The sequence below is a fragment of the Dipodomys spectabilis genome, unplaced genomic scaffold (genome assembly GCF_019054845.1).
Source record: "Dipodomys spectabilis isolate Male_0828 unplaced genomic scaffold, ASM1905484v1 ptg000365l, whole genome shotgun sequence".
Classification (NCBI taxonomy): Eukaryota; Metazoa; Chordata; class Mammalia; order Rodentia; family Heteromyidae; genus Dipodomys; species Dipodomys spectabilis.
Window position 1 is genome coordinate 16,571,527 of NW_024871042.1, and position 26,078 is coordinate 16,597,604.

The 26,078-nt window shown below is 39.0% G+C and overlaps 1 protein-coding gene across 1 annotated transcript in view; it reads right to left on the reverse strand.

Moving 5' to 3' along the window:
• Nucleotides 1-15,653, reverse strand: part of Rbms3 (RNA binding motif single stranded interacting protein 3) — a 743,920-nt gene extending 728,267 nt beyond the window's left edge. The window contains exon 1 of the mRNA XM_042666502.1: nucleotides 15,065-15,653. Coding sequence (XP_042522436.1) covers nucleotides 15,065-15,139 — 75 coding nt within the window. The 5' untranslated portion in view covers nucleotides 15,140-15,653. The remainder of the gene's footprint in view (nucleotides 1-15,064) is intronic.
• Nucleotides 15,654-26,078: the final 10,425 nt, after the last annotated feature.

Below are 26,078 nucleotides of genomic sequence, written 5' to 3' on the forward strand. Positions count from 1 at the left end.
GTCTAATATTGATTCTGGAGACATTCTTATCAACAAACTAAGTACTCTTGTAATGGAAAGAAATGACAGGAAACTGAAATAGAAAGCAAGTAAAGAAATTCTGGAGAAAATGAACTATAGCAAGTTGTAGAGTCAGAAATGGGGCCTTCCAAAATTATTAGTATGCTCGATGTGTTTTTATTCAGCCACACTTCTGTTTTCATTTCTGATTATTAAATTCCTTTTTCAGACTGGGTTAAGATGTTCCTACCTACACGAATGATATATGATATATATGCTATTGGTTTTTATGCATGGGTAAGTCTTTTTAAGCATGAGCCTTCTGGTTGTGCAAAGAAAATATCAATTTGGCGCTAATGTGTTGAACCAAGTTTTCTATCCCCATCTTAGATGCACTAAACTAAAAGAAACAAAAGTCATCTGTGAAGGTCCATGGATGGAAAAAAATGACTGTACATTTCCAAATATGTCTGTATACAATGTGGCCATCAATCTTGAAAGATTACAATTAAGATCTATTCAGTTAATTGGAGATAAGAGTTTCACAGACTTTCCTGCATGGGCTGGCTTTGAAACTTGATTTTCTCTATGAAAATACATGAAGAGAATTAAGTGTTATTAGAAGTTTATTCTGGGCTGAATTTTTCTTACAGAAAGAGCAAACTTAATGCTTTATGACCTACCATCTTCTAGACAAAGTTTAAATAGCAAATGCTCTATATCATACTAGGGTAGTATCTTCAGTAGGTAAATATTTTGTTATTTTAATTGTCATATACTTATCCTAATTAAAAGTTGGAATAATGACAAGACACAAGTTGAAGAAAAAAATATAATCAATCTAGACTCATTACATTTACTGATGGACTTTCAAATACAAATGATATTCCATGACATCATTGACATAGATCAAATAGGAGCAAACGAGTTAAACAGACCAAAATTATTCTGTATACAAACTTGAGCATAGTCCAAGATAATAGTGTAAAGAGAGAAATTCTGATACCCAAAAATCTTTGGAGAAGGTATTAACTTCAGGGCAAAAATATTTCAGAGGGCTTTTAATCTGTTTAGCAAGATTTGAGACTGCATACAATGATCTTTTTACCTATGACTGCCCTTCCAACTTAGTGTCTTAGGTGATAGATGAGGAAAATTGATCTGGAATGCAAGCACAGCTCACATGAAATGAGACAGTAGTCATGATAGAGTAGTATTATTGCAATCCAAAACATCCTTTGGGATCAACAATAATGGGAATCACATGGTGGTGTAACAAACAAAATGTGACAATCCTACTTTTTTAATTAATTTATTTTTGTGCCAATACTGGAGTTTGAACTGAGAATCTGGCATTGTCCCTTAGCTTTTTCTATCTAAGATGGTGCTCTACCACTTAAGCCACAGCTCTACTTCTGGCCTTTTGCTTGTTAATTGGTAGAAAATTTGGGCTGGCTTTGAACCATGATCCTGACATCTTAGCCTTTGGAGTAGGGAGGATTGCAGGTATGAGCTATCAGCACACAGCTACATTCCCATTCTGCCACACTTGACAACTCTTTCATATTGAACACAAGATACAATCTTCTCATCAAAAGGAGCAGAATAAAATGCTTATTAGTCAAGCACAAAGAGACAGACACTTATGCAGGACACAGACCTTCTGGGTTATGAATCCAAGCACAGATACCAATCCTTAGGTAATGATAAACTCATTTGCACTGTGTTAAGGAAGCCAAGATGATTAGAAGACTATCAATTCAATCCCTAATATTTAAATGAGTACCCTGATTACATATTGTAGCTTTTCTCATGATAGCAATGTAATGACAATAAGATGCATGGCTATCAATAACCCATAAATGGAGTGCAGACACAGAAAGAACCATTACCCTGACTACCAGAAACATAAAGATCTAATGACCTGGTGAAGGTGTGTAAAATATATTTGTTGTTGAAAAGTTCAGTAGTTAAATAACATGTTCAGTATGATCTTATATATAATGAGTCCAATTACATGTTTGCATAAAACTAGACAGTACTCCTAAAGCAAGTAGCTGCCTATTAATATAATTATTTCAAAGTTTTTGATGACCAGATGCTGAAGGAGATTATTAGCATTTCCAAAACATGAGTTGTTTCCCTAGATGTACAAGTATATTTTACTTTGCAATAGAAAACTTTACTAAAGTTTGAAAGATTATTGATAGAGAAACTGTGTATTCCATAAATGACAATAACCTTAATGCAATAAAATAATATTTTTAATATTTTAATATTTAATATTTTAGACTAAGAATAACTTGGAAAAGCAAGGAAGTCAAAATCCAAATCACATTTTGTTCACTTTGCTCCAATAGGTTTGTTGAGGACAGCTTACACTGTCTCTTATTACTTTACACAGGTTTTTACTTGCTCTGTTCATTGTAAAGGGAAGCTGTAGCATTCTTCCCAAAGAAATTTTGTCATTCTCATCTGATCTTAGAAGTCTTTTGAAGGTTTTGAAGAAAAATCCATCTGGGTATTGTCAATAAGAATGTGCTACACACAGTTAACAAATGACTATATCATTGAAGATCCTGGATCTTGATAAGTACAACTGGCAAAGACTCAGTCCATCTCCCAGCTCTTTAAATAACTTTAATTTTTTTGTACCTGTACTGGTGCTTGAACTCACAGCCTTGCAATTTTGCTTAGCGTTTTTCCACTCAAAGATGGCACTCTACCACTTGAGCTATGCCTTCTCTTCTGTCATCTTGCTGGTTAATAGGAATTCAGAGTCTCTTGAAATTGTCTGCTTTGGCTAACTTTGAATCACAATCCTCAGATCTCAGCTTCCCAAGTGGCTGGGATGATTATAGGCATGAGCCATCAGAGCCAGGCTAACCTGGTTCTTTAAGCTTCATTCATGTCTGATATGTCCAATGTCTTGCAAACTCATGAAAGAAAGCCACGTATAAAAGCTGATATTCTTGGCCCTGGCTCAGGAATTGCCTCTGGAATGCTCTCGAAACCACCACTGCTACCATTTAGTTCTGACCTACTTGCATCTTCTCATCCCAAAGTCCCAAATCCTGGCTACTTCGTGTCTTTGAAGTCCATTTCTTCCCTGTAATAGTTTGTCTGTATACTGATTCTCTTTCCAGCATCTTGGAATTCAGCCCTGTAGTGGTTTCTTTTCTCTTTCTTCCTTTCCTTCTTTTTTTAATTATGGTTTCTGACTTTGCTCACTTGGTGCTATTCGAGTGTGTCCCAATAGCTCACTAAGTATAACCTCAGCTGACATCCCTGGCATTTTTACCCCAGTGACCCACAGATTTCAGGAGACAGAGATTACAACAATAATCTATACATCCAAAGAAGGACTTGTTTCTGAAGACACAGAATGCCCTTTGACACAAAATATCACAGAAGTGAAAAAGACATTGAGCAGGTCTGATTTAAAAAGCACTGCCTTTAACCAGAGAGCATTGCCCAAAACACAGAGAACAACCTCAGTCTGCATCAGGTATATAAGAGATCCTACAGAGCTATTCAAAGAAGAAAGGTGGTCCCAGTCTACTTACTGCTGACAGCGAACTCTTATAGAAGTACAAATACAAAAAAAAAGTACAAATACATACACATGTGGGTATACATGCACACGTGTGTGCACGTGCACACACACATCCTCTGAAGTATAATATACAGAAAAAATGCAGATACGTTCAAAAAGCCAAAAATAAATTTATAACTAAACAAAAATAGGAGAAACTTAAATTTAATCTTACTGACTTAATCTTACTGTTTGAAACCTAATTTCACTATACCTTGGCTAATAATGTCAAATAAAAAGATAGTGCTAGGCACTGGTGGCTCATGCCTGGAATCCTAGCTACTCAGCAAGGTGAGAATTGAGGTTCAAGTTTGAAAGCCAGATCAGGCAGAAAAAAAAAATCCTGGAGACTCCTATTCAATTAATTAGCAAAATGCTGTGCTAAAGGTATGGCTCAAGTGGTAAAACTCCAGCTATGAGGGAAAAAAGCCAAGTATAGCACAATTCCCTGAGTTCAAGACCCAGTTCCAACACACACACTCACACACACACACACACATGCACACGCACACGTAAGAGAGAGAGAAAGAGTATGCATGTGTTGAAGCTGAGAGAATAGGAAAAAAAACACAAAGCAGAAAACTTTAGTATTAGAAGAAAAAAAAGAAAGAAAAGGATATATGTAGGAAAGAACAAGGAAAGCAGAAGCTACAACAAAGAATCAAAGAACTAGAGTGGGAAAAGACAATCTAGCTAATGTAAGGAGGTACAGAACACATACAAGGACACAAGTCTCATCAGACAGACCTAAAATGGTACACAGATGTAGAATTAAGCACAAAGAACTTAGTAGAAAACATGGAACATAAGTAGTAGGCTTAGGAGCTAGCCTTGCCTGGGTCAAATTGGGATCTCAAATTTAGAGTCAGGCTGCTCCTTTCTAGCACTTACTCCTGCTGAGGGTCCAAAGCAAGAGTACACATCCCTTCAAATGCTTTCTCACTGGGTCTCCATGTCCATGAATGATCTCCAAAGATCACGACTGTCTGATTTGACAATCTTCATTGTGTAATACTATGGCAATACGGCTATGCTGGTTTTACCACCACAGTCATCCATTTTTTTTCCTCCTCAAAACTACAGTTGCACCTGGGCACTAGTGGGTCATGACTGAGGCTCATGTTTATAATTCCAACTATTCAGAGGCTAAGATCTACAGGATCACAGTTCATAGCAGCTAAAGCAGAAAAGTCTAAGACAGTCCATCTCCAACTAGCCAGCCAAAGCTTGACTGGAGGTGTGGCACAAGTGGTAGAGTTCCAGCTGTGAACAAGCAAGCTAAGCTAGTGTAAGGACTTAGTCATGCGGCACAGAACAGTATCATTCACAATTATATTTTTTACATGTACAGATTTAGACGAACATTTTACATATCAAAAATTTTAAATACCTTGATTCTAAATATTTTCTGAAAAACTACTCATTTTTTTCAATCAAAAACCTTATAAAGACTGTTACACAAGCCCTCCCTGAGCACTTGGAAGATACAGCAGATATAAACACTGGAAATTACCTAGTATTTTGGCATGTTAAAGCCAAATCACATAAGCACTGTTGTTATTTTTCCAGAAGACACTCAAAGTCTCAACATTATAACTCCCTCACATGAAATTTTATATTAAGGTTAATATTTTTCCCAAAGATGGTTCTTGTATTTGCAAACTCCCTCTTCTTGGCCAAATAGCTCTTATGTTTTCCTTTTAGGAAGGAAAACAAATCCTTATCTTCCAAGAACTTTCAAAAGTGGATTAGAGCCTGATCCCTTAGCCTTCCTATTTTCTCTTTCTTCTTTTTTTTTGTTTTATCTTTCTTGGTACTTCACATAAATCACCCGTGAAAGCTTTAGAACTGTCATCTCATGTTTTTCTAACTTGCTATTGATAGTTTCCCTACTAAATAATTGGAGAATAGTTATACCCTATACTTTATAAACAACTGTTAGGTAGTTATTGGAAAAAAATAGAATCAAATATTCAGTAGTTCAAGACTAGTCTGGGATTAAAAAAGAGAGACTGTGAAAAAGAAAATAAAAGGATGAAAGAAAGAGAGAGTGTGAGTGAGAAGTAGAGAAAAAAAAAGAATGTGCTTCTGGATGCCTAACTTTTGTGAGCAAAAGTAAAATGTACAAACATGGAAAGCTGTATCTCCTTTAAGATACATATGAGTTTCTCTGGGTAAAAGAGACAGGCATCTAGGTACTAGTAGAAGTTCCCAAGGTGACAAAAAAACAAAAAACACAGAACTAGGACAGGAGCAGTTCACACTCTTAAAACCCACATAACCCTGTTTTGAGACCAAAAAATCCAGAAAAATCATGCCATAGAAAAGTAACGTACCACTGCTTTATCTCTTGCCTATGCCTCTAAACTGGGAGCCCAGGAAAACACCTGTTCCTTTCAAATCTGTCTCATAAACAACTCTACCAATTATGCAAGGAACATTTCTGTGACCCTGGCATCCAGACCTGGAACATCAGGTTGTTCTCACTGCCAAAGGTCAATCCAATATGTCTGTTTTTGAGATATATTGAGAAAGAATGCTAATCATATTTCCACTGTGCTGAGCTTTTCTACCATATGTCTCTCAAAAGAAAAGAAGGAAGGAAGAAAGAAAGAAAGAAAGAAAGAAAGGAAGGAAGGAAGGAAGGAAGGAAGGAAGGAAGGAAGGAAGGAAGGAAGGAAGGAAGGAAGGAAGGAAGGAAGGAAGGAAGGAAAGAAGAAATGCATTGGATTTACATAAACAATAACATTTCTGTCTGTGTATGGGCCCTTTTCTGGAATGTTGTTCATCCTAGAGCAAGGGTCCCCATAATATACTGTTGAGACTGAAGGTAAGTAACTGCAACTATTTCCCCAAGTGAACAAATCAATATGCAGATAAAAACCAGAGATCTTGCCAAGGAACGTGTTCCCTCTTTTCTGCTCCAAAAACAAACTTCTAATTCCAGCAAACATAATAGTAACTTGTGTACTAAATTATATGAAAATAACATGTGACTATCAAAGCTTAAATAACTAATTAATTAAAACAGGACATTATATGATATTTAACTTCATTAATTAAGCTTATAGGATTTGGGAGTGAAACAAAAAGAGTATCTAGCAAACAAAAAATATAAGGTACTATTTTTATTTCTATACACACAGGATTGCAAACTATGATATTTTCTTCCTATGTTTTCAAGGCAACTATTCTAAGATTCAGAGATCTGCACTTTGCAAATAAAAAACATCATCTATCAATTACTGTTTATAGTTCACACAAGCACCTATATTCATTCAGGAAATTATTGTTGTTGTGGCACTTAAACTCAGGGCCTTGTTGTCTTGGTTAGCTTTTTATTCTCAAGGCTGGAGCTCTACTACTTGAGACACAGCTCCACTATGGGCTTTTTGGTGGTTAATTGGTGCTAAGGGTCACACAGACTTCCATGTAGAAACTAGCATCGAAGGGTGATCCTCAGCTCTCAGCCTCCTCAGTAGCTAGGATTATAAATATGAGCCACTGGGGTCTGGCAGATTGTCAGTTAGTGTGGCAATCTTATCTTTTATCACTATACCACCTGGTTTAGACAATGGGTGCATAACTATGAAACTCTTCGATCATTTAAAAGTTAAAAGACAAAAAGGAAAACATTGTACTCTCATTATGAAATCTCTGGATCAGCCCTGTTTCCTATTGCAAGGAGGAAACTTTAATCATCCCAACAAAGCCTATGGTGATGATGATTTAGAAATTTCTATCATTTTGTCCAACCCCTGGACCTGCTTTCCCAGTACCCCCAAATGATGGATTGCTTCCTCTCCATGTACCAGATTTAGACATGGTGAAGGACACAGACAGTTAAATTTATCAATTCAACAGTCTATAAAGCTACATTTAATTGCTTGCTACAAAAACCTCCTCAAATCATTAAGATCCCAAGGAAGGCAAAGCTAACTCCAAAGGAGTCACATGTGTTACACCTGGAAGGAATCTTAGTAATTGAATTTGACCTAGAAATCAAAGCTTTGACTCAGAAATCAAGAGAATATTCTTAGAGAAAAAGAGAATTTATATCTTCTATTATCTATACTGGTAAAATTGGATAACCATTAAAGAATAAAGAAATTTTGAATTATAAAACTTAATTCATATTTTATAAAACTTCATATATTTGATTCCATGTGGTATATATTGATGTGCAGTAAACCTACTACTGAGGTAGGCTTTCTCTTTTTCAAGAAAATAGAAAAAACACAAAAACTTAAATGAACACAAATTCTCCGTAAATATTGACATAAAAACCCATTAAAAACAAAACAATATTAAACTGCTCTCTGAATATCCCTTTAATGTTTGGTTTTCTGAGTGTCTAAAATCAGAAATATTAAAACCAATAATCAATTCAATAGGCATTTTTAAGGCCTGAGAAATAACCAATTACTAATAAATCATATTCTAATGTATTATAACTTATTTATTGATTCAATAGTATAGATTGATTACAATAAATGTACAGGTTTATTACTATTACTAGTGCTACAGATTGATACTCCCTAGAAATCTAGACATCATAGTTTTCAAGAACGAATATTTTAAAAGCACTGGAAAGCAAACATAAATATCTTATTTATAAATAAAGTATAAATAAAAACTCTAGCTGGGCCCTCCTGGCTCACACCTGTAATCCTATTTATTCCAGAGGCTCAGATCTGGGAATCATGGTTCAAAGAAGCTTGGACAGGAAAGTCCATGAGACTCTTATCTCTAACTAACCACAATAAAAGCAAATAGCGGAGCTGTGCTTCAAGTGGGAGGGTGTTAACCTTGAGCAAAAAACCTCAGGGACAATGTCCAGGCCCCGAGTTCAAGCTCAGGATTGGCATAGACAAAAAAAAATCATTAATTTCTTCACAGTAATTTCTCTGCTATGGAAAGAGAGGCAAAAACTGTGTGTTCTCTTCTTTCTAATTTTTAACACTGGCAATGAAAATGCCATCTTTTCAGTAAATTGAATTTAGTTTTTCCAAGTACCATTTTTTCTTCTTTCCTTCCTTCCTTCCTTCCTTCCTCCCTTCCTCCCTTCCTTCCTCCCTTCCTTCCTTCCTTCCTTCCTTCCTTCCTTCCTTCCTTCCTTCCTTTCTTCCTTCATTCCCTCCCTCCCTCCTTTCTTCCTTCCTTCCTTTCTTCCTTCCTTCCTTCCTTTCTTCCTTCCTTCCTTCCTTCCTTCCTTCCTTCCTTCCTTCCTTCCTTCCTTCCTTCCTTCCATCCTTCCTCCCATCCTTCTTTCCTTCTTTGTCTGCGAACTGGAACTGGGGCTTGAACTCAAGGTTCCATGCTCTCTTGGATTTTTTGCTCAAGGCTGGCACTTTATCACTTGACCCACACCTCCACTTCCAGCTTTTGGGGGCTAATTGAAAATAAGAATCTCATGGACTCTCCTGTCCCAGCTGGCTTGTTGACCACAATCTTCAAGATCTCAGCCTCTGAGCAACTGGGATTATAGGCATGAGCTACTATTACCCAGACCAAATATCTTTCAAAAGAAATACACATTGTCTATTTTGTTCTCTTTCTGGCGCTGGACTTTAGTATCTACCAGTTTCTTTAGGGATAAATGGACTGAAAATTTTCTTACAACAGTTATACTGATTAAAGTAGCTAAAACAAAGAAAATTTATACATAACTTGCATAGAGCAAGGAGCAGTTCACTTTTGCCTTTTGAATATATGTTGTATGGGGTTAACTAGTGTTTCCATTTTCCCTGCTTGGGCTCACTGGGTATCTGTGTGTCATCTAGCTAAGTAGTCAGATTCACTGTATACTTTTTTGAAAATTGGTATCATTCATCTGTTTCCATTTTCAGAAGACATACTTTTTAAGCATATCCAAAATAGTTCAACATTTTCCCACTACTGCAAAAAATAGCAACACATATCCTCAATACACGTATTACCACACATTTGCTCTTCGTCTCTAGCTCCGTCTGTACTCTCGATTCAGAAGCTATAGCAAACTCATCTCTTCTCACGTGCTTTTAATATTGCACTACTTAATCACATACAGCTGTGGCATGGAAGACAGTTACAAAACAATTGCAATGTAGTACTTTAGCCAATTTCAAATAAACATCAACCATTTACTCTGAATAAAAAGATTGACACTATAGAAGTTTTCTTTCAAAGAAAAAGAATGGTTTTCTTAGAATTTAGCATGGATCTAGTTGAGAGTGAACTCTCTGCATAAAGGACTGATAATGTCAGAGAGGATTGTATAAAAATCATATTAGTGGGGGGAGACAAGGAAGCTTTCCAAATTCCTGACGCCAGAAAGACCCAGAATGAACTCAACCTACTTCTTTTATGTAACCTCGCTCCTAGTCCTCATGTAGATTTCATAGCTTCATAGAAATAATTTTGCACTGGAAAATTCTAGGTGGTTTTGTTTTGCTTTGTTTTCAAAGTAAGAAGGAGAAAAATGAAAGGAAAATGCTTTAGGAAGGTGATGTTACAAAAAAATTATAGTTTCCCCTGTAAGTTTGCATTTATTCTGGAGAAAGAAATATCTCAGCTTGATGCATTCTACTCCTCTCAAGTATGCAGTGTAATTACATTGTAGAAAAGAGATAACTATGTCACTAAATATGCCCTGAAACTGGGTCTAACCGCACTGATAATAAAGATTTTGGGGAGAAAAGAAAAAGAAAAGGGAAGTTGGGCCCTTGTTTCTAGTTGGCTCTTACTTAAAAATAAAATTCTATATATTGTAAAATAAGACAGGCAGGACTTATCATAGTTTCATGCTATCAATTTTCCCCCTGAAGCAAAAGAAAATATTTGCAGTTGTACCTAAAAATTTGATCATGGAAGGTTTTTGGAAAACCAGTTTTGTGTGTTTGGAGCTTTCAAAGAAAAACTGGACTTGGGAGTTTTTCATGGCTGTTTTAAAACTATTGGAAAGTTACCAACTTTGACTATCAGTGCAAATCTGAGGCAGGAAGTACTCAAGAAATCCTAAACTCATTCTTTTCCTCTGCAAGGTTTTCTGTATTGCATATGTAAGGAATGTGTTTAAGGGTTGTTTTGTTTTGCTTTTGAAGGATCTGGACATTCCTCTTTCTTTGCCTACTCCCTACTCCTTGTGTTCAAGTGATTGTTCTCCTGATGGCAGAGTCAGCTGGACTCCAGCTAGGCTCAGCCAGGGTGGCAGTCCAGGATGCAGAGGATGAAACTTCTGCCTGAGATGAGTGGCACTTGGTGGATTCCTCCATGCACTTGACCGTTTCCCCACACAAAGCTCTGAACATCATCTGAGTGTGGTGCTAGCCAGGGAGATCCTGTGAGGGTTCTCTATTCTGAGCCACTGTCTTTAAGGAAATGCAATAGTGATGTGAGAGCAGCAAGTCAGAAACTTCACATGGGATTTCAGAAGCCTATAGACTGGGGTGTGCCTGGTTCATGAGAGATAAAAGTCTCACAGACTTTCCTACCCTGGCAGGCTTCCAAAGACAATTCTCAGACCTCAGCCTCCTAAGTAGCTAGAATTACAGGCATGAGCCACAGGCAGGTGATTCCTTAAATTTTACAAAGAAGACTAATGTCTTCCAAATGTTACCTATCAATATACCAATCAAGGACCTCGGGTTTTTTTGTTTGTTTGTTTGTCTGCCTGGGTTTTGTTTATAGATTTTTCTTCTTTCAAATAGTTTATTTTCCAAGAGCCTCCTCAATGCCCTAAAATGTATGAAGATTTATCATGAAACTTACTTGGAATCTTATAATTCAAGAGCAACAGACTTGTTTTCTGAGTACTTGAAAAAGTTGGCTCACGACTAATCAAGTATCATTTTGTCATGAAACTAATTAAATACATTTGGACCTTTGTTATTCTCTAAAATTTGCTGATTATTCTGCACAGCCTTTCAAACAACAAATCTGCTTGGATAAATTGTTTTTATTTTTTAATCAATCATGTCTATAATTTAAATACTGTAATATGTCAATAAGATTTCTGATTTTTCCTGAACCAAAAGAAATGTTTCCTATTAAAGTTGCTTTTTCTTTTTCTTCCTTTTATTTCGCCCAAGAAAAATATTAGTCAAAAGAAAAATCAAGAAAATGTGAGAAGTTGCTAGAAGTTGCTAGAAATTACAGCTACAGGTCAACTGCTGGGTTTCATGGGACTGAACTTAATGCATCTTTCTAATATAAAACGTTTAGGACATTTGGAAAATTATTCAACGGATGAAAATAAACATCCAATTTCTTTTGTCAGACAAAGTAGAGAAGTTGGTTGTAATATACAGGGAACTGGAAGGAGAGAAGCCAGGGAAAGATCACAAGTTTCTCTAAAACTTTAAATTTGAAGAAATGGAAAACATTTGCACTTATTTTTAAAATGCCAACTTCATGTTAGGTGCTAGTTAGACTTAGCTATTAGGAAGGCTAAGATCTGAGGAGCACAGTTCAAAGCCAGCACAAGCAGAAAAGTCCATAAAACTCTATTTCCAAGTAACAACTAAAAAGTGAGAAATGAATCTGTGGCTCAAGTGGTTAGAATGCCAAAAGGCTAAGGGATATTACCCAGGTCCTACACACACACACACACACACACACACACACACACCAAATTCATGTTGATTTTTTGTAAGAAAATTGAAGCTGTATTTAATATTACACTATTTGAATAAATGCTTTAGCCTATTTTGCATTTCTGAATAATTCTAATATTTTAATTCTTTTAAATACCATGAAGTTCTCCCCACAGGAAACAACAACAACAACAAACGAATGTCAGCAAATACCTCTTAAGGTAAAATAATATCACAATTTTTATTACCTGTAGAATTCTACTTGTTTCAACTACAAGGATTCTTTCTCTATTAGAATAATCTTTAATAGTTGACTTTAAATTATAACACAAGCCAAGGATAGAAGAGCAGATTTTATTAATTCCATCCAGACTTACCATATGAATAGAAGCAGCAAGCACTTTTGCTAAAATGCTTGTGAATTACAGTTCGAAAGGTAAGTACAAAAGAGGCAAAAAGTAATATGGAAATAATCCAGCTGTTTTCTCCTCAATAGTGGGACATACTAGTGTTTCTCCGAACTGGATTAACCCTGTCAGAAAGTCCTCATGTGTTACAACACAATTGCATATTACTTCCACCCGTTCTGTATCTGAGTTTCAACACAGCATCTATTTCTCTCTTTAGCTTCCAGGGGTGTCACTAATGCCTGTCATTTCAGAAGCTCTGTAATAGTTTAGACAACTGCACAGCACTGTCAAAAGTTTACCTCATAATAGTCCATATGAACTGCCCAGATAGCCAATGCAGCTGATCTTTACCTTCCCTACACCCTGATCTGATTACTGGAATATCAGTTTAGAATCCCTAATGGGTCTAGCTTCTTAAAAAATGTTCCAAAAGTTGATGGCTTAGGCTAGCTTGAAAGTAACAAGATCCAGATGCCTTTGGTCCACACAGAATTAAACTATATAGGACCCCAAAAGAGATTTTTGTAGAACTTTCTCTTTATTTTTCAGGCTGACTTCTTTTTCTTTGTCGAACTTTGCTCTCCCAATCTCTGTCTCTGTCTCTTCTGTCTTCTTCTCTCCCCCTCTCTCTCTCTCATACACACATACACACAAATACACACACACACACACACACACACACACACACATAAACACACACACACACACACACACTTTCTACAAGGGTAGCTCATCTGGCCCTCAGAGTCTTTCATGCAATATCCACAGCATGCATTACTTCCTGCCAGTCATCAGTTAAGAGAAATCCCAAGCAGAGAGGAAAAAAAAACTAAAACAAACAAACAAATGATAGTTCATTCATCCCAATCTAAAGTTTCTTTGCTGAGAATATGTAATAATAGAAACCAAGGACCAAAACAAAACCCAATTTTTAAAAAATGGAAACATGTAGCCAAATGAGTTAAAGGGATGGAATGTTGGGTGTTTTTCAGGCAATCCTTGAGCTTATTGTTTTTGTGACTTTAGAGGGTGAGAAATGACTGTGACTTCCCCTTTGGAAAGCTGTGTTCCTTTGGCCAGTGCCTTCAGGAAGGGAAATCCCCCAAAGAGTTAAAACTCAGGACACCAACCAAGCCGGAGGGCTGGTCTATTTAAGCAGCAGCAGCCACACAAACTAAATGCTCACAAAGGCAAAAAGCCTGCAAGTCGACCTTGGAGGGGCAGGGTAGATCATAAGAACAGTCAAAGAAAGGAAAAAGAACTAAACCAAACCAAAACAACAACAATCTCTAATGCAATATTGAAAGTTGGCTGTCAGAAGTAGGCATTGTTTGATGAGAAAGCATAAATGAGAGATAACTATAGCATGTATTACCAAACCGAACACACCGTAAGTCCTGGTGACTGCACAGATCCTCAGCATGACTCATTTACTCTTGTATATTTACTTATTAAGAAGATGGTGGTGTCTGGTGAATGTCATACAAACTAATAGCACCGATGTACTCAAGGTAGTTACTCTCAACATTTTCCCTTAAATCAAATCGGATTTACTTGACAAATCCAGGCAGAGATTTCACACTTGAACCGTATCTCAATTGCAAGAGAAAGTTCAGGATTGTCACTGCTCATTGCTTACTGAAGAGGACTTGTTTCTGGTTCCCTGATGATCATTTAAGCACACTCACACAAAGCCCAAAGTATTTAACCAATTCAAGTCCAATTATGATCAATTACATCCCCTGCCTTTTTTTTTTTTTCAAGACCCAAGGCCTTCTGATGCCAGCTACCACGGACAAACGGGGGCTAAAAAGTAAACAACGGTTGTAAAGCTGCCAGAACAATTTCATAGCATTCTAGTCATGCTTAATATAACCTGAAGATAACCTAAAAATAAATAAATAAATAAAAACACACCCAAACAAACTCTAAAAGACTTTTTTGATCAGTGCCCCAGAGGTCCCTACACCCTGCTTTCATTGGACTCCTAGCAAGGAAAAGTTTGTCCAGCCCCACCCTGGCTGGCATGCCCTATGATGGGAAAAACCCTGAGGAGACCCACAGACAAAGAACAGCTCACCAGAAAAGCCCCTCAAATGATATTCCCGCTCCTTGTAATCACTGCTAGGATCCCCTTTCTTTGAAAACTAAAAATAAAATAAACCAAAACCAAACCCTCCTCCTCTGCAAAGGACTTGAGGGCTCTATCAGGCCCATTGATCCTACCAAATAACAACAAAAGAACTGGAGTGAAACTATTATCAGTCCTCAAAGAGAAAGCTTCAATGAGGGGCTGGCTGCCTTGCTTCTCACATCTTCCTCTGCCTCATTAACTCCAATGGTATGTTACTAATTTCGAAGGAGCAGGAAGAGGTTGCTGGGGTTGAGGGTGAAAGAATCACTCTCACGCCTGTCTGCTTCCCATCCCAGTGTAGACAGACAGCACACTGACTGCCAGACACGCCGGTTGGTCGGTCAAGCCATACCTTGGTTTGGAGATAATGAGGGTAGTAGTAGGTGTACTGGGGGTACATTTGTGGCTGGTCCAGGCGTTTGCCCATGAAGCTGGAATCTTTTATCTCCGAGGGAGGGAACTGGATGACAGTGTAGAGTGCCCCAGGCCGAGCGTCCTCTTAATCCACTACTCGTGACAGTCCCAGTCGGAGTGACGGATGAGGCTACTTCCAACACGGCAAGAATTTGAAGAAACAAACCAAACAAAAACACCCCGCAAAGGGAAAAGAAGAGAACGGACGCACAGTGAGGTCTGTAGAAAACCCCGGGTCACCAGCACCAGCTTCCTCCCGGCTGCCTGCCCGGTCCACTCCGATGAAGCGGTTTGCTCTCTAACCAGACGTTTGTAGTGATGTCAATTTGCCAGCGTTTGAAAAGGGGGGAGAGGGAAGAAAGAGAAGAAAAAAAAAAAAAGCCAAAGTCCCTTTTAGCACAACTCGGATTCTTTGCAAATCAGCTTCCTGTCTCGTGTTTTGTCTCCTTCCCACCTTAAAGAAAAAGGAGGGAATGAAAAGAAAGGAAAGGGAACCAAAAGAAAGAAGGGAAAGGAAAAGAAAGGAAAAGGAAAGGGGGGAAACATAAACGAAAAATAAAAGAGGGGGGGGAAAGAAAAGAAAAGAAAGAAAATCTCGCACAGCTTAGTTGCTGCTGTCTCCCTCCCAGAGTGACATGATGTTCGGGGCTCGTCCTGTCTTTCCATTCATTTCCCCTCCTTCCAGCAGTGGGTGGAACCCAGGGAGTCTCTCCAGGGAGCGGCGAACGCAGGCCAGAAGGCTGCAGTATTTCCTCCAAGAGAGAGAGAGAGAAAAAAAAACAGACAGAAAGAAAGAAAGAAAGAAAGGCTGCCTCCACCCCGCTGCACGCAAACTTGCGATCCCTCTGCTGGCTGGCTGGCGTAGCAGAGCGGCTGTGCTGCAGCAACCGAGATCCCTGGGAACCCCAGGCTGGCCTGCCCTCCACCATCCACCCCGCACCCCGGCTGCTTTTCCTTGCCTTGCCAAGTTGCCCAGGTAAGCCACATTCTAAACACCAAACAGCCCTAAGACCCTGGAAGGGAAAAGAAGAAGAGGACACTGGAGGAAAGGAGCGGGGCGGGAGGGGGGAGAAAGAGAAATAATAATATAATATGATCATAATAATAATAATTAATAATATAACAAAGACAGGAACTAACCTTGCTGGGTGGAGGGGAGGTTGGGGGGGGAGGGGGGGAAGTGTCCAGGGTGCTTTTAAAAGCTATGGGACGCACGACAACCAGATGCATTCCAGACCTGATGGAGAAACTAACCTTTTGCTTTCCGGAGGCTGCTAGGAGTATGTTATTTTATTTCTGTTACCCTCTTACTCCGGGAAGGCTACTACCACCGAGCCAAGCACCGTGGACTGGACCGATCAACTTAGTAGATAGTAGAAAGCACCCTCCCGCTGACATCAATTTGGTTTAAAAAAAAAATGATGTGACCCCTAAGGTTGATGAGCTTCTTTTTGAATAAAATCACTGCTCTGCCCATTGTCTTGCGTTATGATTACTTAGATAATGTTTTCATGGCTATACTGATAACATCTCCCCCCCCAAAAAAAAGGAACCAAAAAAAATCATAATTACTTGGCAGAGTTCTCCCCTACCAATAATATTAACAACAATAATAATAATCTGGCCTGTCGATCAGCTGGCACATTCTAATACAAATTCTTTCAGAGAAAATCTATTTCCTTAAAGGGTCCCTTTTTCAAGGCGGCGGCAGCAGTGAGGCTAAAATTAGCCGAGCCAGCTGTGTTTTGCAGCCAGTGCTCACGCATGCCCGGAGCTTGGGCAGGCGCTCCGCAGCCCAGCCCGCACAGCCCGCACAGACAGCCAGTGAGCGCCTCTTTACTTTGTCAAGGCGGCTCTGTTCTCTAGAGTTGCGTCTCCGATAAAAGGTTCCTGGGACAGACCCAGGAAGGAACATTGGGGCTCAGTGCACACATAGGGTGTTCACCCACATACACACTCCGCCACCCCTGGAGGCAGCTGGCTTGGACTGAGGAAAACCGATTTTTTTTTTTTGGAACCTGTGTATGAGCCTGTGTGTTCCTTGGAGAAAGATAAGGGTGGTGGGTAAATAAGTTGTATGTTTTACTTTTGACAAGAATAACCATCCGGAGGAAGGAAACAAAGAAGGAAGACGGAGGGGAGGGGAAAAGGAGGGAGACAGCGAGAGGAGAGTGGGAAGGCTGGTGCCATGGAGAACATTCGGTTCACTCCACCGAAGTTGGAAATGTGCTCTTTCAGGCCTCAGTGGACCCATCTATACAATGGAAATGCTTGGCTGGGCGCCAGAAGCTTACACCTGTATTCCCAGCTATTCAGGAGGTTGAGACCTGAGGACTGAGGTTTGAAGTCAGCCCCTTCCCCCCTTGAATCTGTCCCTCTCCTTCTGTCCCCAGTCACAGAGAGCTGCTACAAGACCTGAATGAACGTCCCATTGCCTCAGTGCTCTCTAGTTCCAGATCCACTTCTGGTTCCTTCATGGGCATCCATCCTTCCAGGCTCCGCCTGGGCACCCTTTATGGAGTAGCTTTCCTTAATCATGTGTGCTGTGGTAGTTAATAGATTGCCTCAGTGCTCTCTAGTTCCAGATCCACTTCTGGTTCCTTCATGGGCATCCATCCTTCCAGGCTCCGCCTGGGCACCCTTTATGGAGTAGCTTTCCTTAATCATGTGTGCTGTGGTAGTTAATAGATTGTTTACCTTACTGTGTCTGCCCCATTGATTGCTTCTTTTCTTCCCTGATGTTCTAAATTCTAAGAGAGCAGACCATTTCATTTTTGTTCACCTTCCTTTCTCCAAAAGGACTAGTGCAAGTCGGATACAAAATGAATATTCCACAAATATGTGAAGAACAAAATATATTAAGGCTGATCAGTCATTATATCCCAACTCAGATCTTTGCTTTAGTCTGTGCTATGGGTCAGGAGGTAAGCTATACAAGGATCAGAGCTATACAAGGATCACAGACCTTTCCTTCTAGTGGGCAGAGAGGAATCAGCAAAGGAATAAATAGATACATAGAATAACATCAAACATTCGGTGCTGTAAGGAAATAGAAGGCACAGTAAAGAAAAACAGAGTCTTAGGCATTCTATTTTTTTAAAAGGTGGCCAAAGCAGGCACAGGTGACTTACCCCTTTAAACTTATTTACTTATGAAGCTGAAACTGAGGATCCTGGTTCGAAGCCAGCCCTGGTAGAAAACCCTGTGAAACTCTTAAATGTAAAAGCCTAGTGAGAACAGAAGGCCCTGGATTCAAGCTCCATAGTAGAATGCACTGATATGTGTGTGTGTGTGTGTGTGTGTGTGTGTGTGTGTATGTGTCTTTCTCTCTGTCTCTGTCTCTCTCTGTCTGTCTCTGTCTCTCTCTGTCTGTCTCTTTCTCTCTCTCTGTCTCTGTCTCTGTCTCTCTGTCTCTCTGTCTCTCTCTCTTTCTCTCTCTCTCTCTCTCTCTCTCTCTCTCTCTCTCTCTCTCTCTCTCTCTCTTTCTCTCTCTCTCTCTCTCTCTCTCACACACACACACACACACAGAGCCAGGCATATGTTCTCGAAAAATTGCCTTGAGGTTGGAGAGAGAGTATGAGCTGAGTCCTAGATTGGGGGTATTGAAATAATGGAGTACTTATAGGTAAAGCCTTGGCTTCCAACCAGCCCACCTGGGCTTCAGTTCATCCTCTGCTGCATTCATCTGTCCCTGTCTATTCATCCCTCCAATATCAGTGTACAACACACTTAGGGGAAAAGCGTGGTTATAGGGAACCCCAGTAGAAAAAGCTTTCTCTGAAAATCTGTGGTAGTTTGGGCCCATAGACTAAAATAAACCCAATGAAGGATAAAGACCATAAGATGAGCCTGGGAAGGAGTTGGGGAGGGACTCTGGCACAGATCACACAGGCTGGGTAACAATTTGATGTGGAAAGGTAAACAAGGACTCCATCTAATTACTCTGACCTGAGATACAGACAACCCATAAATAAGGCTGGTGTCCTAAATGGATTGTTGAGCTCCTCTAAAGGCTAAGACCTGCCATGGACTTCAGTATTTTTATAGGAGTAACTGGCCTGAATCTCCTTGAAGGAAAAAAAAAAACCCAACTTTTTTATTTACAAATGAAAGGCCAAATAAATAACTGCAGCCAAAGCTCTAGCCCACTTACATGTAAAGTTCTCAGCGTGTGTTGAAGCTATCAGCAATTTCTACACAAATTGCCACTTTCCAAGTTTCTATTCTGTTCCATTGGATTATTGTAATGTTCTGGGCATCAATTGTCATTAGCCTAAGAATACTCATTGCCCATTTAAAGCCTTTCTTAAGTAACACAAAGTGTGTTTACCACTTGTAAGAATTGTAAAACCTGTGTTCTTACTTACTTCATTTTATTCTATCCTATTCTCTCTTTTCAGCAGCACTAGTAGCCGTGGCAATTCAGAAGGCAAGATGCTCATGTCAGAAATCGTTTCTCTATCATTTCTGCTCTGTTGGAGCAGTAGTATTTTCCATTTAAATGATCAAGCTAAGGTAGGAGGTGACTGGTTTAAGGCACTCACCAAATCAGAAGACAGCTGGGCCCCATTTGTCAACTAAGGAACGAATTTCTTACAGACTCTGGAGCAGCAAATGGCATCCAAGGCATGGGTGCCCTCAGCTAACGTGATGCCAAGCCTGACCAGAAGAGACACTCGCTGAAGATGTGCTCTTGATGAAGAAGACTGAGATGCCCCAGACACCATGCAGGGGAGAAGGAGAGGTGATGATACTGAAATAGAATCAGAGGGGACAAATAGAAACCTTCTTCTGGTTTGCCCTTGACCTTTCCACTCAAAGGAAAGCTGTATTCTGTAGACTGTCTTTTTTTAAATTATACAGTCGTAGTGAAAAGTAAAACACATGAGCCACAAACACACAAGGGAAAGCAAGAGCTCTAGTACTGTACTTTGAAAAATAAGTGTATTATTTAACCATCGGCAAGGACATTCATGACATTGAATTTTTTTTTTTTGGTAGGTTGTGGGGCTTGAACTCTGGGCCTGGGTGCTGTCCCTCAGTTCTTCAGCTAGCACTCTACTACTTGAGCCACAGCACCACTCGCAGTTTTCTGGTGGTTTCTTAGAGATAAGTCTTACAGACTTTCCTGCCTGAGCTGGCTTTGAACAACAATCCTCACATCTCAGCCTCCTTAGTAGTTAGGATTACAGGTGTGAGCCACTGGTACCTGACTTGAATAATTTTTAAAAAATAATCTGGACATTTTCCTACTTATTTATTCAAATTTGTGAAATTCCTTTTTATACAACACTTGTCAAAAGATGGATATTACATGTAAAAACTATTCTTAAAAATCTGACAAAAGACATTTTGTTTCATGAACACTTTTCTCCTGAACACTGACTAACAGATTAGGAAACATCCTAGACAAATGAGGAGAATCTCAACAGTTATAAGCATGTTTGTCTAAATTTAAAGTATAATTGAACAAAAGTATTAATACCAAGCTGAGCATAGTGACTCACATCTATAATCCTAGCTATCTAAAAAGGCAGAGATCAGGATTGTAGTTCAAGTCCACCAGAGCAAAAAGCATGGAATAATCTATATCAATACATAAAGCAGGCATTGTGATGTGGTCTCTTGGTTACTTGGGAGGCCATAGATAAGAAAATCACTGTACAGACCAGTCAAGAAAAATGAAAGACCCTATGTAGAAAATAACTATAACAAAAAGATCTGAAGGTATAATTCCAATAGTAGAGTGCCTACATATCAAACATGAAGCTCTAAGCTCCAATCCCAGGACCCTCCTAAAAAAAATTAGTGGAATTTATATCATTAACCTTGGAAGACAATTTCAAGTCTCAGGACAAAATTATAATTTTGAGGAAGTTAATATGGTAGAGAAGCAAGAAGCCTTTAACATCAAAAAGCATCACAGCCAGGGAAGTTTTATTGAGGGCCTTGGCTATGCCTGAATAATTGAGGACACCAGCCTTATCCTCAGCTACACTTACCCCTGTATTTGCTGAACTTCAGACATTCCTCAATGCTCTTAGTTTGTTTAATACCTGATTTGCAACACTTTGTAACAACTGTATTAGCAATTTCTTTTCCATATTCACTATTTATTTTTTCTTGCATATGTATTTTATTATAGATTTACATAACAATATATGTGAACGTTTCTGTTTATATTTGCCTCTATTATCCTTGTAAAAAAAATTGCATCTTCTATCCTATTTTTTTTTCTTTTTTATAGCACTTAATGTGGAGTCCCAAGGCTTCCACTTCCCCACTCCATAGAAAGTAGTGCTTGGAACTAGCTACAGCTGATAACATATTGAACCAACAAGGACAGGGAGGCAAGCATTTAGCTATTGGTGTCTTGTTCCACCGTGGTGGAAGATGTGCTGATGTACTAAGGAGCATCATAGAAAGCTGAGGACACATACCATGGATAAACTGCCTGGACTGGCCATTGCCTTGTCAGAAAATTTTGTTGTATTATTAACATCTGAAGATTGTTACTATAGAATAGCCTTCCACAGCTAACACAGTCGTCCCCTGTAGTTGGATTGATACTTGGTTGTTTGCTTGTTTGAGTATCTCTCTCATTAGTATTTCAGCTTCACAGGGCAGAGAATCTAGCCTATTCTCATTGTAACAAGTACATAGAACTGTCTTTGGAATTTAATATGAATTTAATAAGTGAGAGATAAATACATGCAGAGCTTCTGTGTAAGATCACTTCACTCATCTACAGGTGATCAACATATACTCTTGCTAAACTTGTCAAAGGGAAAATTGGGCATTACAAAAGATATGTTCCATTCAGGTGCTGATGCGCATGCTTGCGCTTGCAATACTAGCTACTCAAGAGGCTGAGATTTGAGGAAGCCAGCCTAAGCAAAAAAAAAAAAAAAAAAAAAAAGTCTGAGAGACTCTTATCTCCAATTAACCAACAAAAATGCCAGAAGTAAAGCAGTGACTTAAGTAGGTGAGTTCCAGCCTTGAGCAAAAAAGCCAAGTGAGAGCATAGGCCTTGAATTCAAGGATTCACACACACACACACACACACACACACACACACACACACACACACACAATCAAGTTTGTATGAAGAACTGTCACAATGCTGAGCATTCAGAGGAGAAAAAGCTTTTTTTCTGTACTATTATATGCACACTTGTGTTGATGAATTAAGAAAGAATATGAAGGAACATATTGGGCTCTATGCTCCTTTTTTTGTTTTCTGGTACTAGGGCTTGAACGCAAGGCCTGGGCTCTGTCTGTCCCTTGGCTCTTTTGCTCAAGGCTAGTCTTCTACCACTTGAGCCACAAATTCCTTTCCAGCTTTTCTAGTGGTTAATTGGAGATAATTGTATCAAAGAGTCTCTTGCTTGGGCTAACTTCAAAGGGAGATCTTTGTATCTCCTAAGTAGTTTGCATTACATATGTCAGTCACCAGGGCCTGGATTCGACTGAATGTTTGTGTCTTTTCTCATGTGTTAAAATGTTAAACTCAATGTGACCATATTAGGAAGTGAGATCTTTGGGGGATATGCATCAAGGCAGAATCCTTGTTAATCAGAATAAGAGCTGATATGAGAAGAGTGTGGTGACATTCCTTTCCTCTCATCATCTGCAGAGAAAACTACTCTCTGCTAATTTAAAACTGGCTCTTCAGCAGTCCTGAGATGGCTGCCACCCAGCCATGGAGTTCCCAGCCTCTGTACGTGTGAGAAATAATTATCAGCTGTTTGTCACCTAGTCTATGCTGATTTGGTTGTAACAGCTCAAACAGACTAAGACAAGGAAGAAATGAACTATGAAACAAAGCATCTACCATATACTAGATATTATACTAGAAACCTATGTTTCCATGTCAAATCCCCAACCACTTCGGAAGTGGGTATGACTACTCATACTTTGCAGGTGAGGAAACTGAAAGGGCAAGAATTTAACGTATTCAACATGTTCTCTCATTTAAATGGTAGGGGAATATTCCTGATTAGTGTACTTGTATTGGGCCCAAACCCAGGCTGCTTCCTCAACATCATCTGATGGATACGTTTATTCCAAAATTGAATAAGGTAATCTTTGAATTTAAAGGGTAACTCACAGCTTATGTGAAGGTCCTAAATAACTCAGCTGTGCTTTCATAGAAAGGAAACAAGAAAGCGAGAGCATGGGCTCCACCATACAGCATCCATCCCAGCAGGCACACAGATTGATGGCTTGTCACTTTCTGGCTAGGCTGTGGAGCTCAGTTGTTTAGTCACACACACACAGCAATATAGACATTGCCGGGAGGTATGTTTATAGATTTGAGTAAAGCAGATTGCCCTTCAAAAGGGCCCCATCCAATCAGCTGAAAGCGTCAAAAAATAAAGCCTGTTTCCCAGCTCCCTTTTCAGGCAAGATTTAGTACCAGTTCCCTTCCCAGTGTTTCCAGACTCCTGATGTATTCCCCAGCTGTACTCTCCAAGTCACTAGTCCCTATAGCCCTCCTGCCTCCTCTTCCCCTTCTCAACACACACACACACACACACACACACACACACACAGAGTCTCTTGAGAATCCTAACTGAATAGGTTAATGTATTGGAAAGAAATTTGGCAGATAAGAAAGTTAATGAGATAGGTGTTCATATATCCCCAAAAGATGTCTAAATTTAATTATATATATATATATATATATATATATATATCCTTAAATAACCTTGTTCTTTTTGCCCAGTAATTTCACCTCGGAACAGATGATCAGGTTCACATTTCACTCTACCACGTGAGCCTCAGCACCACTGCAGGTTCACATTTCAAAAGGAAACAATTGGAAAAATCTGAATGTCCAACCCTAGCACACTGATTAAATACATCATAATGTAGATCATGACTGAATCATTAAAATAATATTTAGAAAACATTTTAGCAATGTTCTGATTGAATAACAAAGTGTAAAATGTGTATAGTAGGATTCCAATTACAAAATATAAACAAACAGACATAGAATTAGTTCTATGCCAAAATACCAGCAGTGAATTTTTCTGTCTGATTGAGCAATGGATGATTTTACTTTTCTTTTTTATGTTTTGGCATGTTAAAACTTGTCTTAAAAATAAAAAAAAATATTCCATTACTTAAAATAGGATACATTAATTTAAAAGAAAACTTTAGGTAAGTGTATTCCAAAATGTAGTTTTTACTTTTTACTGAGAAGATACATTTAAAAGGCCAGCAGTGGACAGAGCCCCAGTGGCTGGTGCCTCATCCTAGTTACTCAAGTTGCTGAGATCTGAGGATCAAGGTTCAAAGCTAGTCTGGGCAGACAAATCCAAGAGGCTTCTATCTCCAGTTAACCAGAAAAATGCCAGAAGTGGACATTTGTCTCACACGGTAGAGCACCTTCACTGAGAAAAATAGCTAAGCAAAAATAACATAAGGCCTTCCATTAAAGCCCTTATACTGGCCTAAAAAAAGGTCAAAAGTGACAATATGAATATAAATTGTCTCCCTATCTGAGTTCCCCATCAATGTTAGAAAAGTTTAGGACTGTATTTTAAGCCTAATTTTGTATCAGAATGATGGTAAAAATGGTCATTTAAAGCCCCAAACACAATTGCTCATTTAATTAAATGTTCATTTACCTGTGGCAAGGGATGTATGGTTGAAAGGATTAAATAAACTTGCATAATATCCAAGATTTTTGTGATTTTTTTACCATCTTCTAATTCTATCTTGGTATATTTCACTTATACATCTTGCTTCTTACTTGCATTTCTGATAGCTTGTTTGCAAGGTCTTGGGAGTAGGGCTTTTTCTAGTTGATCACTATGCCTCCCCATCAATTTCCAGATAATGAATTCCTCTACTTGTAGGTCCTTGAGCCAATTCTGCTGTGATGGAAACAGTAAGGTCTGGTAGCCCTTCCCATGAACCACCTTCCCTTAGGCAGTGTCAACATCAATGCCTGGGCTACTCTGTGACCCTGGAGAGCTCCAAAGCCAATAAGGCCAAAAGATGAAACTGAGTAGTTGTTTTACCAAATAGTCAATAACACACTTTTCTGAAATTAAAAATAAAAACCCCATCACATCATCATGATACTAACCTTCAGTTTCCAATCCCCTTAGCCAAGCAGGAAAATAGCTTGCTGTAAATTGAGTGGACTGGCCATCTTCACTGTGTGGAGAGGTGAACAGAGTGAGATACAACCAAGCTGAGAGAGTACTAAGTAGAATTACCAAATAAATTACAGGGCACTTTAAGTTTTAAGTTTGAATTCTAGAAAACATTTTCTCATATGAGTACATCTCAAATAATACTTTTGGTATGTCTCTGAAATATTTGAACTGTACTTTTTTTTTTTTTTTTTTGGTCCTGGGGCTTGAACTCTGGGCATGGGCACTGTCCCTCAGCTCTTCAGCTCAAGGCCAGCACTTTACCACTTGAGCCACAGTGCCACTTCCCATTTTCTGAGTGGTTTATTGGAAATCAGAGTCTCACAGACTTTCCTGCCTGGGCTGGCTTTGAACCATGATCCTCAGATCTCAACCTCCTGAGTAGCTAGGATTATAGGTATGAGCCACTGGCGCCCAGCTTTGTACTTTGTTTTTTTAATTGGGGTATTAGGCCTTAAACTCAGAGCTTGGGTGCTGTCTTTTACTTGTTTCACTTAAAACTGGTGCTCAACCACATGAGCCAGAGCTACAGCTTTATTTCCAACTTACAAACTTATTGTTGGTTCATTGGAGATTAGAGTCTCATGGATTTTACTGTTCAGGCTGCCTTTGAAACTTGATCCTTACATCTCAGCCTCCTGAGTAGTTAGGATGACAAGCAAGAGCCAACAGACCTGGACTTTGGACTATACTTATACTTTAAGTGGATATTTGTTTTTTGTTGTTATTATTTTTGTTTGTTTTTCTAAATCTGACAGCTCTGGACCTGTATCTGGACTGAAA